Here is a 14,243-nt window from a genome sequence, read left to right on the forward strand (position 1 = left end):
TCAGTTACGTACGCTGCTATTTCTTCTTTCTCTTATTTATCTTATTAATGAAAGTATTAAATTAAAATTCTGTTTTAAAAGCTGATTTTTGGGTTCAAAGAATTTCCATTTGAAGTATTTCTGTTATATATTTCATGTCCCCTCTTCTATGTCTATTATTTCTTCTAATGAGACTATTATTTCTTTATTTTTATTTAAGTATTTACTTAAAAAGGATTTTCCTATATCATTATTTTCTGTGAGTTATATTTTCACGTAATCAAGCATGTTACTTCCTTGTAAGGTGTATTACCTGTCCTTAAAATGTTATTTTATTCATTTTCTTCCAAACAATATACTATTATTTTCTTTTTCTTAATTTGGGTTGGTTTATCATCTATTTTTAAGTTATTAACCGTACGGATTAAGGATTCTATTTTAGATGGTGTTATTATTATTATGTTCTTCTTCATCTATTAAGTTTTGTGTCCCATGGTCTATTTGTTCTAATTTATCTAGTATCATTAATAAGTCGATTAGGGTATTTTGTTTATTATTTAAAACAAAATGCCAATTTTTAATAAGCTAAATTATAAGCTAAGTTTGAATAAAAAAAAAAAATCCCATTTAAAAACATCCTCTGGTAAAGCTTTTCCAAAGTCTTCTTCTCAAAGTGAAGTTCTTCCTCTTAGTAGAAAGTCTTAGTAGCAGAAAATTCACCATCTTGCTAATATTTCAAGGAACGATAGCTGTAACCCTCCCGAAAAGGAAAAGTGAGGGCTCACAAATAACTCGGCGGCGTGGTCCGGGTCGATATGGGGCTTTCAACCATCTGGAGCATATACAAGATACATACCCCGTCATAGTTGAAGAAAGCAAATATGCCCCGGTCCCCGCTTTCATAAGGTATGTGTGTAATCGTTATTATATATTTCTTGGCTAAAGGATCACAAGTGCTGCCCGCTGAAAATTAAGCTGCGAAGTGAAAAGTAGCGAGGTATGATGCCAAAGAGATAATGATGTACTAATTGGGATTATTAAACCTCTCTAAGAAAGATGTGATATATCGATGTTTGGTAACACGAGGTTTATTTATCGGTAGTGACGATCAATGGAAAGATATGAAAGATGGCGATTATATCGATAAGATCCTCCTGAGCACCCAGCACTTAGAAATTTACATTATGATTATCCCTCAGATCAAGAATTTCTATATGGTAGTTATAATTCATTTAAATTCATTTTTAGTTATAGCTTCTATTATAGTTAACATAGTAAGATATTTAACTATTATTATACGCCCTTGGGTTACTCTACTTGAAACAACCCATGGAACCAGTAGATACATTAGATTTAATTCCTCGCTAGACTTCATTCGCCATTATCATATCTTACATGCAAGAGGGCTGGTCTGAAGTTATTATATGTCTCCCTTGGCTCACAACCACGGAACTAGTAAGAATACCGTTAGTTTTTATTTCTCCTGCCTTTAAGAGCTTACATTCCAGTAAGAGCTTACATTCCAGCTGTACATTATTAGTAGCACAATATCTCGCAGACATTTTATCTTCTGTAAATATTTTACATAAATGACTTTGATAGGGTACTATATTTTCATTAGAAATATCTATCTTTACAAGTATTCTCATTATCGTAGAAAGTAGACATATATAATAGTTTAAATTTATACTGTCAACGCGTAGAGTTATTATATCTCATTTTAAGAGAAAATACTGAGATCAACATGAGGATTGCGGCGCGTAACACAAGTACGGAACCATTAGCTTATAATTTAGAATGATCCTAGAAGGGATATATATATATATATTACAAAAGAAATTTTATGTAATTCAAGTCAAAACATTAATAAAAGTTGCTTTGAGGGAAGAAACTTGAGCTTGTGAAGATATTATAAATGTGTGTAACAACCAAGCAATGAAAGTGACAAGCAAATCAATATTCTTTCCACTTAAAGATAATTAAACCATACACCAACTTTTGAACACTTGAAATAACTTAAAGATATCATGAGTACATGCATGCATGCATGGACTCTAATTATATAGACCACAACAACTCACAAATAAACATACACTTGGATAACAATTAAGTTAACAAGAAGTAATTAATAACTCATTTGACTTAATTAATCTTCCTGCAATTCTTTCTAATCTCCCCATTAGAACCAGTGAGAGGAGTAATATCTCCCATATTGATCATGGCTGCAGTGAAGTCTGAGAAAAAGGTGCTCTCACTGTTAGCATGAAGATTTAACTTGAGAATCAGCAGAGCCACCATTGAAGAGTTCTTGGTCAGAGTGAAGAAGTCCCTTCTTGATGATCAAGTTTTTGTAGTAGTAATTATCAAACTCGGTGTCGGTTTCAAAGTCAAGTGGTGCCAAGTTATTGTCTCCTGAACCTGACTTGCTAGGGCAGTTGGCTCTCCTTGTCTTTGCAAATGAGTTATCAATGTCACTATCATTGTAAATGTGAGCTCTAAATGAAATGCATCTTGCTTTCCCTAATGTATGTGCTCCTGCATCATATATATATCACATCAATATTATATATTTTCACACATATTAAGATATACTTGTAATTAGTGTGTGTGTGTATATATAATAGTATATATACCAGAGAGGCAATCATGTCTCTTTGGTGAGAGGCCTTGAGCAGAGAACTTAGAGATGAGATTGCTCAAGCTTGATGATGGTGGAGGTATGTTGTTGTTTGCTGCTGATTCACTTGCAGTTGTTGAATCTCTCCTTCCCAACTTCACATTTCCAGTTTGGTCCTCCAAGCTACACTATGTTATATATATATATATATATCCATGACACAAGACATGCATGTATGTAAAGTATATATGAGTATGTATGCATGTATGTATGTATGTATATTTGAAAAATTAAGACTTACAATGACGACAGAGTCTCTGCAACAATGGCTAGAATATCAGCACAAAGAGACAACTCCAGGACAAGCTTTCTCAACTTGTTTCTTTATCTTATCAATGACATCGAACCCTCTGACTGAGTTCTTGTTAGGCAATGCATCCTTCTCACCTGTGAAGTTTGATGTATTATCCAACAGAATGGAACCATCACAACCCTATAAAGAAAATTATACATATATATATTCATCATTAATAAAAACCAAATCCTATATATAGTTTTATGTATGTATAAAGATTAAAGAGAAGGAGCTGAAGTAGATCGAATACTACGTACATCGACAAAACAATCATGGAAGAAAAGCCGAAGAAGCGAAGCGCCCATTCGCTTCTCCGCTGAGATGGCTGATTGAACTCCAGATTTAACAGTGGAGAAATAACTTAGGGCAAGAAGAGGGTAGAGATTGGTGGAAAGCTGAGCTGATGAGCTCTTAACAAGAAGAAGAAGTAAAGCCATTGAGACAATAACAGCCATTGAAGAAAAAGAAGACAGTCATATATATATATTGGTGTTGTTAGTTAGTATGTGTAGTAGCTAGTGATGAAGAAGGGTATGTGGAATAGTGAGTATTTATAGAGGGAGATTGGAAGGGAATCAGTAGAATAGTTACATGGTTAATAAGATACGTACCGAACTTGCTAAAGTTAAGCTTTGAGTATTATTATTATGTGAGACTTTTGCATGCAATGAATGATAAGGGACTAATGTCTAATGGAGCTCATGTAATTGCCAAGTTTGACAAGGATGTGTGCTTTGGTTTTTGAGCTTTGAACTGGTCTTTTACTTGTTTGTTATAGTGTTTGGTGAATGAGTGGGTTTCTAGGTTTGGTGGTTGTATCATGTTTGCTTGGCTTAGCTTGGTCAATGTATTTATTTATTTATCTATTTATTTATTTATTTATTTTTAAATTATGTATTGCCATTCAGAAGTTATATTGTTTATTATTAAATCTAGGAGTAATATGTTCATTAATTCAGTTGCTTTCTTAACTTTGATTATGATTAGAGCCAAAAAAAAAATCTTAGGTTTAAGTTTTATGTGCAAAATTGACAAATAATTGTTTCCTAATAACTTCACAAATTAATAGATAGAGTAAGAAAAAAATTAAATTTGTTAAATTTCTTTGAAGCTTTTAATGTCTGTTAATTGGACTTTTAACAGATTATAAGTTATTTAAAATAATTTATTTCGGACGAAGATAGAGATATTAATGACGTTTGAAAGTCATTAATCATTTCAACTGTTTTGAGTGTCATACCATACTATGCAAGCCAAAATAAAGGACCTCAAACGTTTCCATTTTGCTTTCTATTTTACTCTATCCTTCAATGAGAATATTGGTTGGATTAGGTGAAGATTATAACATCATTTGTCAAACTTTGAATGAAAATTACAGATAAAAAAGTATTTAATGTTCAGTGTAGACTAATCCATGACTAACAAAATGCATGTATGCTATCATTTGGAGTGTGACTTTTTTTTTTTATTTGACAGAGTGGACAAACATCAGAAGCGTGAGCAAACTTTACAAATTTACCAAAATACTTTCACTTTACGCACACAAGAGGTCAATTCATAATCTTCACCAGCACATAAGGAAAATATATGGTGCTAAGAGACCAAAGCATTGTTTGTGTAATGTGACATTTGTGTGTTAATCTCTAAATTTTGTATTTATATATACACATGAAGACTTTTTCTTCCACAACATCCAAATAAATGCTGCAATAAATTAATAAATTTCAAAACTAAGCAAAGCCTTTTTTTAATATATTGACTCGTCTATGATTGATTTTTTTTCATGTCTAATTAATGACATAAACCTGTCTATAATTGATCTCTTTTCATGTCTAATTAATGACATAAACCTGTCTATGATCGATCTTTTTCATATCTAATTACTGACATAAACCTAACCATCGTTATCATTTTTTTTTAAAAAAAAAAAAAGTCATTGTTATCATTTTCTTGTTTAAACATTGTTTAAATCTCTATAAATATATATATCAACCAGTATGTGGTTGATTTGCTCATGCCTAATTAATGCCATAACGTAACCATGGTTTTATTTTTTTTCTTGTGGAGACACTGTTTGAATCTCTATAAATATTTTTATCAAAAAAAATATTCAATAAATATAAAATGATTTCTATGCAAACACACATAATTATAATTATTATCTTACAAATACTTATGATTCAAAATTCAAATACATATATATATATATGTGTGTGTGTGTGTGTGTGTGTGTGTGTGTGTGTGTACATTTCACTAATTTTACATCCATTATTAGAAGAGGAACTTATGGGGCACACATGTACTTTTAAGATTGTGGAGTAAACTACACACAAAAGAAAAGAAACCCAAGTTAAAATCAGCAACAGATGCATAGAATAATTTAACTCTAAGATAATGATATTCTTAGCTGTCCATTAAATAAATATATTTAACTCATCTGCTAAACATACAAATCACAACTCAAATCAAAGATAAAGACAGTCACAAAGGACACATTTTTTGACCAAAGGTTCCTGCTGTGATTTTTGTATGCAGCCATCAGTGCATACTTTTCCTTATTATATATGATTTCAATTAATACATAAATATATAAATAATATATATATATATATATATTAAAAATGCCAACTTAGTCAATACCTAATCATACACACTACGGATAGAAAGCAGGTGAAAGAGTTCATCTCTGACCAAACCATGTATGCAATCAAACAAGTAATAATTAGGTTTGAAGTGATTAGTTACTACTAAAACAAACAATTTAGTACTTGATTGATTCTTTGGAAGAATTTGCCTTGTGATCTTGAATATAACAATATTTATAATTTTCATGGATCACAAGTCATAGTTCAATATTTAGAGTTACTTGATCCTTTCCTTTCTGAGTCTTTCTATCTCCTTGAACATTTGCCAGTGTTCCAAGGAGAGTTCTCCGTCCCCGAAACTGACTGAGATTAGTCGGGCCATGGTTAGCCACCTGGTGATCAGTATCTCGCATAAGAAATTTTCGTATTTTATGTTGGAATTGTTGAAATAGATCAAACATGACATGGAAAAACCTGTTAAGTTGTTGGCAGCCTAAGCTTCGATCTTCTCGCATTGCTGCAACCAGTTCATCCTGCAGCATCTGATTAAACATCGAACATTTAACATTTTCTAACTGGTTAATTTAACTGATAAGTAACAAAAGTTTGTGATTTTACCTGATGAAGATCAGGCTGGCTAGAGTAAGGAAGGGACCTGAGAGTGTCTAGGTACCACCTCCAAGATTGCAGTTCTTCAGGACTTGGATTTGCAATAGAATTGACGGCATTTGGACAGAATGGTAACACTAGATCAGCAGGCATGATGTTGGACTTTCCATCAGAAAGAATTAATAACTGGACATCAGCAGTCATTTCCGACGTGTAGAACTCAAAGTCATATTCCACCTAAAAAGAACATTTTCAGTCCATTTCAATGACATAATTCAATTATATCAGAACTCAATGCTCAGAACTAAATAAATGACAAAATAAAGAAATAAAGAGGGCAATAATATAAGTATAAAAACAGTGATGTGACAATTGAAAATTTTACCAAGGCAATCTCTGATGATGAGAATGTAATTACTTACATTTTAGCAAAGACAATTGTAGCATGAAAAGGGGATCATTCAATGAGATTCAGGAAAAATCAAGAATGAGAATATTTAGCCCTCTAAACCATATCAGAAGCACAGGGCATGGTAATGCAGAGGGAGAAGCATATTACCGATAACTGTTCAATTAACTTCTTAAGCAACCTTGCATTGTGCACACCATTGGAATCAAGGTTTCCAGGCTGCAAATGGCTTTCATCAATTGTCAAGTGTGTACCTTGAGCTAGCTGCAGGACTCCAGGTATCAACCTGAGGCCAAAAATTGTCCAGATCATCAATGAACATGATTTACATGCAAAAAATTGCTCATGAAGATTTATTATTCTGTGGTAACTGTATGAATTGAATAACAACAAAAGATTGCTTTCCAGGATGTTACACCTTCCAGTTTGATTATTTTTTTTGGGTTGAAGTGTTGCTGTGTTGAGATAATCTACAGTGAGTGGAATATATTGTGAGAAAGGAAGGAGGCTCTGAATTGCACTTGTAATCCGATTTCCAAAAATGGATGCAGTTTCTCCGTTGAAGCCAGTTAGGTTTAGTGATAACTTGCCCACTGAAACTGCATCTACTCTAGCACGAAGCTGCTCAAGAAAAACATAAATACAGAAAAAGAGAAAAATTACAAAACAAAAATTTAACCCATAAGCTCTAATATATATTATGATATAACCAACAGATGAAAGTCAATTCAACCATTATCATGGGCAAGCTGCACACACCTCATAAAGTACTCAATGCAGAAATGCTTCAAACTTTTGGGTATCATGAAATAACCAGATTACAAGATGACCAGAGTGTAACTCATTACTTCAGGTTAATAAAATGAATGTGAGATGAATGAAAAGAAAAGGTGAAGTAACTCATTCATAATGGAATAAGTCAATAGAACCTCCTTTTCTTTTCCTTTTTTTTCCATTTTTCAATAAACTGTGGATATACTACCATTCATTAGCAACAGAATAATAGAAATATCATTTCAACATTCATTTCCATGCCAAATTATGACATGACACACACATCCAATGCAAGTATATCTCAAATGTTCAACTACAAGATTGAGCAAGAATAACTACCCTTGATAGAAGATGCAACAAGAGGCATTCTGCTGCCAAACCATCATTGCCAAGAACTTGTGTAAGATGTCTCAACAAAGATCCTCGGATCCCTTTAATCATATTAGGAAGCTGCCACAGGAATAACAAAAGGTTTTAACAGTCAGGGGAAAAGTAACATCAGCAGTATAAGACAACAGAAAATGGCACACTTGTTGTGACATTCAGATTTATGTGAATATCCCACACGACATTTTTTAGGAGAAAATGAAATCATACATAGAATGAAATATTGTAATAATCACCTCAACAGACAGGGGACTGGAAACGAAATCTTGAATGGCCAGCTTTCGACAAATTAAACAGTGCAGACGTGGTACCTGAATTAAGAACATATGCACAATTACATCACAATTGTTGAACGAATAATGACACATTTTAAATAGAAGACAATGTAGAAGAGTAAATTTTCAATGTAAACTAAATTATCGTTATGATTGGGATGGTCAAAAGTTGCATCCAAAAGTGAACAAACAAGTTGATTATGAAGCTGAGGTTTCAAAATAAGTTTGCATTCAGTGAGCTAAACAAGAATTCAGCATCTGTTATGATTCAACAACTCTCCTGTTAATTGAAATGAAGAAAACTTATTAATGGAAAGCAGTAATTCATGCCTTAAGAACAAAAGTTGAATGCTTGGTAAACCAGCACATGATCAAAATGCATGGAAGATTCAAGAACACAACAGTTACTATGAAAAACACATATATCAGCCATGAAGAAAACAAAGATTTCCATTTATTGCCTATTAGCATACTAGCTCTTTTGATAGCTACATTTTTTAATGCAACTGTAAATTCTAAACAGAAAAAGGCACCACTCTGAAAATTCAGGCCAAGCATAACTGCTCCAAAAACAAAAATTACATGCAGTAACAAACAAAAAGGTATATACTCTACATAAACCATTTGTTTACTAAAAGGAAATTAAGATGAGGGAAAAAATCTACCTTACTAGGAGGGAGATGCATCAATGGATCATCCAGAAGGTCATCCGTAAGATCATCAGCATCTTCCTTGTAAGCAACAAGCTCTGGATCAAATGTGTAAATGGCTATGAACTCAAAGACATCATTCAGCTTTAAATCACACTCAGGAGTGTCATACATCTGGAAAACAAAATGATGGGCATAATTATGTTAAGATATCCATGAATGGCATATTGTGCCTGAAAGCAAGGAACTGAGGCATACAATATAGTCTCAAGGAATAAAAGTTCACTAAAACTAATTTAAGTCAAAGAACAAAAAGACTCAACCTTAATCACACAAGAAAGAGCTGCTCCATTCCTTGGCTCTGAAAAACCACCTTGAACCAATGACCTTTGTGATGAATGATTTAACTGACAAGGGTGTTCACCTTCCTTCTGTAACATGATGAGAAGAGATTTTTCTTAGCATATATCATAAGTAACAGTTTAGAGAGCAAACAAAAAAAAAAGGAGAAGATGGACCTTAAAATAGAAAACAATATGTTTTTCCAAACAACATGACATAATTAACTAGATTTGAGGGTACTGAAGAGTAATCTTTTATCAGTTGAAGACAAGAAAACCTTTTTTCTGCCAATAAAAAATGTGTGTGCTAAACGCCTACATATAATGCTAGAAGCCAACATACAGTAATAAGTGTAGCCATGATTCTAGCCTTCATCCTAATCCCAAGTAAAGAATAAAAATAAGGAAACACCCAGATTTGATATTTGGAGAGTTGGTCCTAGCAAGTTTTATATGTGTGCATAAAATTCAAAAGATTTTGGTTTGACCCGATCATTCAATCAGTTTAACACCCTATAATTGTGACAAACTACCAATCCATGGTTAGCATGCCACTATTCCAGTATTTGCCTGCTAGAATATTTTGAAGAAGAAAAAAATGCCTCTACTAAGACATAGAATGAGAGTGATCATCTTCAAGACTTCTACTGAGGAACATGGACCTCTGTTGCGGAACTAATGAAAAAGTTAAACATAAAAGGGGCAACCGCTATAGATCAATCAGATGCAACCATTCGGGAAAAAAAAGTCATTAACTACATTAATTCTTACATAATCAACCCTTTAAAATATCATCCGCTGACCTGTTTCTTAGAGGAAGGTGACCCTCCATGCTCATTGTTTTCAACAATTCCTTCATCTCTCTGACGTTTTTCACCATGCTCATACATAGAATTGTCCATGACATTTCTAAATACTTGTGGAGGTGTAGAATGCGTGGCCCATGAATTATGGCCAGGAACCTAAAATGGAATTCCAACTATCACGACATCCCAATCATTTTCAAGTCGCAACCACAAGATAAAACAATAAAACACAATCACATATGTAATGCATCCAAAAGAAGGGTACTCACAGGAACACAATGCAAGAGAAGACGCTCCCAGAGATTTGATTCATATGCAGATTGGCATCCAGCAGGCATCGGGAACAAAGCTCCATCAGAGTATTTATTTGTCCTCCAGTTCGATCCATCCTTTGAAAGAAATACAATATTGAGCCATTAAAAGATCAAACAAAAAGAAAAAAAAAAAAGAGCACAAACCTATGTAGGAACCCCAACTGAAGAAAAAAAAAATACCTGGAAAGCGCCAATATAGAGCTCCTTTCCAAGCATATCCTGCACCATTCCTCTGAAAGCGGACCAGGGAATTAGGTTGAATCCATTGGCGACTTGAAGCATCAAGTATCGGAACCTATTGGACAGCAAATGATGGAAAATACAGAAGAACACAAACCTCAAAAATCAATCTTTACTAGGATAATGCATTCAAATCTTTCCAACAAGTAACGCGCTGATGCCTGCAATGTAAATTCCATATAAAAAGCCCAATTCGCAAAATTTCCATTCTCCACAGCAAAGGTTCAACAATCAAGTGAGGATGTGATTAACTAGAAAATAGGGCTAGGGGTTCCCAAACCATCACACAACAAAGTCAAGATCACTCTTTTAAGCGAAAATCAATAAAATAACAAACAAATTCAAACAACAGAAACATCAAAACCAAAACCTTAGAAACAAATCTCAACCTTTAACAAGGAGATCACATCAAATTCAAACCACATCAAATCTCTAGGGTTTAAGCTTGGGAGAGAATTACCTGGGAAAGGCCACCCTTTTCCAGGAGGAAGTCGCGAAAGAGATCAAGAGCACCCCAATCCTTACCAGCGAACACCGCCACCGGATCATCGGCGGGTGATGCTGCCACCGCCTGCTCGAAGCTCAGCCGCACGGCGCCGAAATGGATTCGCCACGAAATCGTACAAAGGACCCACCATTCTCGTTCGATCTGAAAGCTTCTAGGGTTTTAGACGACGATGCCGGCCACCGAACAAGCTCTATATACCCCCGAGTTCCCGCCGCGAGGACGAGATTTCCCGCCAAAACGCGAGAAGAGTGGGATTTTTCCCGCCATTTTAGCAAGTTTTGCAACCACCTCCCTCGTAACTTCCATATTTAAAATGGCACGCTGCTATAACCCAATATTTATATATCATAGTAATTTCAACAATCTAGTTTAATATAAAGAACTATGTGTTAGTCCACTGGTAAGTCCTTGTGATTGAGAAGTCTCATATTATAATTCTTTTTTTTTTTTGTATGAGAATTATGTGTGATATTTTTATTTTTATTTTTATTTTTACTTTTTTGAAAAAGTGAATAAATCACTTCTATTTTAATAGTAACATAACAAAAGTCTTCAAAAAACGACCAGGAAACAAGAAGGAACTACAACAAACCACTAGATGTGATAAAAGTAACAAAAGTAAGTCAAAATACAAAATACAGCCAAGAGAAGAATGACATTCCCCTCAAGACCCCAAAGACACCACATGAACTTTAGCCCGTACCCAGGTCCTGAATATCCTCCAACGCAGGAACCTCAGCAGAGTTCGCATCACGAGGTCCTAAGAACTCCAAACTTCTGCGAATGGTCGTCATAGAGTCAGATAACTTCTCTTTACTACCTCATGTAATATAAGAGAACTAGGATAACAGAATATGGTCAATTATCAAAAGAGTTACATGAGCAGGCAAGGCAAGAGCATTAAAAATACGATCATTTCTAGCAAGCCACACATTCCACACAATTGTTTTTGTAACTAAGTCTCCCATAACCCTTAAGGACAGCCAAACCGATATCCTCCACGACTCCCAAAGCGAACTCATTGAGCTAGGTGGCTCTGGCAAGTGCAGAAGGTTGCAAAAATAAGCCCAAACAAGTTTAACAAAAGGGCACTGCAAGAAAAGATGATCAACCGATTCAATCTCAGAGTGACACATTACACACGTAGCAATGGGGAGCTTGTTGCACTGTCTTTTTGCGAGATTCTCAAGAGAAAGAATTTTATTTTTCCACACGAGCCAGTTGAAAAGATTTATCTTCCGTGGGCATGTGTTACGCTAGAAGAACTTCACCATCCGACAGTGCAACCCACCATCATTTAGGAAATTATAGAAGGACTTCACAGAGAAAACCTTTATTCCCCAAAAACATCCACTTTTTCAGATCACCTGGATCCCTCGTATGCTTTTGCAGGTGGTCCAAGTAGAGTCCTATATCTGGGTTTGTGTCAAATGGGGTCACCCCGAGTAGATGACAAAGTTTGCGAACCGTACCATTCTGCTGCCTATGCATCCTGAATTTATCGGCCCACAGATGCATGGAGTCAAACCATTGAGCCAACGATCTTTCTGGAAAAGGGTCTCCTTCCCATATTTAATGTCGTACAAAATGGCCAATCTAAATGCCGGTAAACAGCTATAGACCCCATTTCTAGAAGGACGAGATCCTATCTGACAGCCTAGGAAACAAATTCCAACAGGTTAAACCATAATTGAACTGGACGAGCTTCGCCCCGCACCAGTTGGGCTCCATAAGAAGTTTCCACCACCATTTTCCCAAGAGCACTTGATTAAAATTAAACAAGTCTAAAATACCCCCAACCCCCATGTTCATGAGATCGACAAAGGTTCTTCCAACAGACGAGCCGGCATCTGGGATAATTAATGTCAGGACCTGACCAAAGAAAATCCCTCTTGATCCGGTCGATTTCCTTAACAACCGAACTTAGTAATCTGAACATAGACAACCAATAAGTAGGGAGAATGGATAGAACCAAGTTAACCAGAGTTAGGAGACCTCCTAAAGAAAGGTATTGTACTTTCCAAGAGGAGAGTCGCCTTCTTACTTTTAAAATTAGGCTCTCCAATCTTGTCGTCGAGGTCTTTTGCCAGAAATCAAATCCTCGAATAAGTGACTGCAAGTATCCCAACTCCACAATTTAAAGATTTTAGTGGCATTCAAGTCCGGCAGAGCATCCATATTAGTGGAATAAAGGCAAGTTTTATCAAAATTAGTTTCAAGCCCCGACATCCCTTCAAACAAAAAGCAGTAATCAATTTCACAATCCGCAGATCTTCAAGGTGCCCTGTGGTTAGAACTAGTAAATCATCCGCATAGTGTAGGTTACACATCGTACCAAACTCGCCAAGGGGAACACCAACCAAAACCTTCGATCTCAGAGCATGAGATAACATCGAGCTTAAAACATCCATGACTAAGACGAACAGTAAAGATGATTGCGGGTCTCTTTGTCTTAACCCCACAACTATAGTGGATGTAGCCATTTGGAGACCCTATTTATCAGAATATTTGCCTTAGAGGTTGATAAAATATTTTAAATCTATCCCAACCACCTCTCGCTGAAAACCCCGCGCTTTCAAGAGATCGAAAAGAAATTCCAATCGACAAGATCAAAAGCCTTTGCAAAATCCACTTTTAGAATATGTCCCTACAATCTACGCTTATAAATGCTAAAAATCAACTCCTCAATTATGGCAATATTATCCAAGATGCATCTCCCCTTCAAAAATGCAAATTGATCAAGATTGATAAGATCATTCAAAACCTTGCTCAAACGGGTCGCCAACAATTTGGAGAAGATTGTTAAAGAGGAGTTAATTAAGCTGATGGGCCGGTAGTCTCCCGGTAACTCCGGCGTGTCAGTTTTAGGGATTATGGCAATGTAGGGCCCAATTAGTCCTCTCAAGGTTGGCTCTCTCGAAATAAAAATCTTCACAGAACCTCATAAGGTCCCACGTGATCGTGTTCCAGGATTACTTAAAAAAATGAATGGGAAAGCCATCCAGTATCAGCGCTTTGTCCCCTCCCAGTTCAAACACTACCCCCTTCACTTCTTCTAACGTGAATGGTTACTCAAGGTGAGAGAGGTTAACCTACCTTTTATTCTCAAAAAGCTTTTGAAAGCCCACCAAAAGATCTCAAGGTCTTTCTTAGACCAAATTACTGTTGAAAACACGTAGCGAAAATATTACCACTATTACGGATGTTAGTAACCGGAATGCCATTATGTTGGATGCTAGGAATAAAATTCTGATTTTTACGACCATTCCCCACCAAATGGAAGAATTTTGTGTTTTCATCCCCTTCCTTCTGCCAGAGAAGTCTAGACTGTTGCCTCCAATAAATCTCTTCTTCTTTGTGAATACCCTCAAGTTTCTCTAGAAGCGCCTATTCT

At 35.4% G+C, this 14,243-nt stretch overlaps 2 protein-coding genes across 2 annotated transcripts; both read right to left on the minus strand.

Moving 5' to 3' along the window:
• Positions 1 to 2,236: 2,236 nt before the first annotated feature.
• On the minus strand, positions 2,237 to 3,424 carry LOC120269094 (peroxidase 4-like; the record flags this gene model as incomplete). The annotated part of the gene is made up of 4 exons (XM_039276380.1): positions 2,237 to 2,514; positions 2,613 to 2,751; positions 2,949 to 3,089; positions 3,209 to 3,424. Coding segments are annotated over 4 exons (774 nt in total), but the record flags the coding sequence as incomplete, so codon positions are not given.
• Positions 3,425 to 5,685: 2,261 nt separating this feature from the next.
• On the minus strand, positions 5,686 to 10,994 carry LOC120268365 (mini-chromosome maintenance complex-binding protein). Its single transcript, XM_039275795.1, is given in 15 exon segments — positions 5,686 to 5,928; positions 6,011 to 6,078; positions 6,155 to 6,382; positions 6,705 to 6,840; positions 6,973 to 7,175; positions 7,668 to 7,778; positions 7,952 to 8,026; positions 8,656 to 8,814; positions 8,964 to 9,071; positions 9,785 to 9,943; positions 10,057 to 10,176; positions 10,282 to 10,338; positions 10,340 to 10,396; positions 10,802 to 10,942; positions 10,944 to 10,994. Coding segments are annotated over 15 exon segments (1,773 nt in total). The 5' UTR covers positions 10,980 to 10,994; the 3' UTR covers positions 5,686 to 5,813.
• Between the last annotated feature and the right edge of the window lie 3,249 nt (positions 10,995 to 14,243).

Source organism: Dioscorea cayenensis, chromosome 9 (assembly GCF_009730915.1).
Source record: "Dioscorea cayenensis subsp. rotundata cultivar TDr96_F1 chromosome 9, TDr96_F1_v2_PseudoChromosome.rev07_lg8_w22 25.fasta, whole genome shotgun sequence".
Taxonomy (NCBI): domain Eukaryota; kingdom Viridiplantae; phylum Streptophyta; class Magnoliopsida; order Dioscoreales; family Dioscoreaceae; genus Dioscorea; species Dioscorea cayenensis.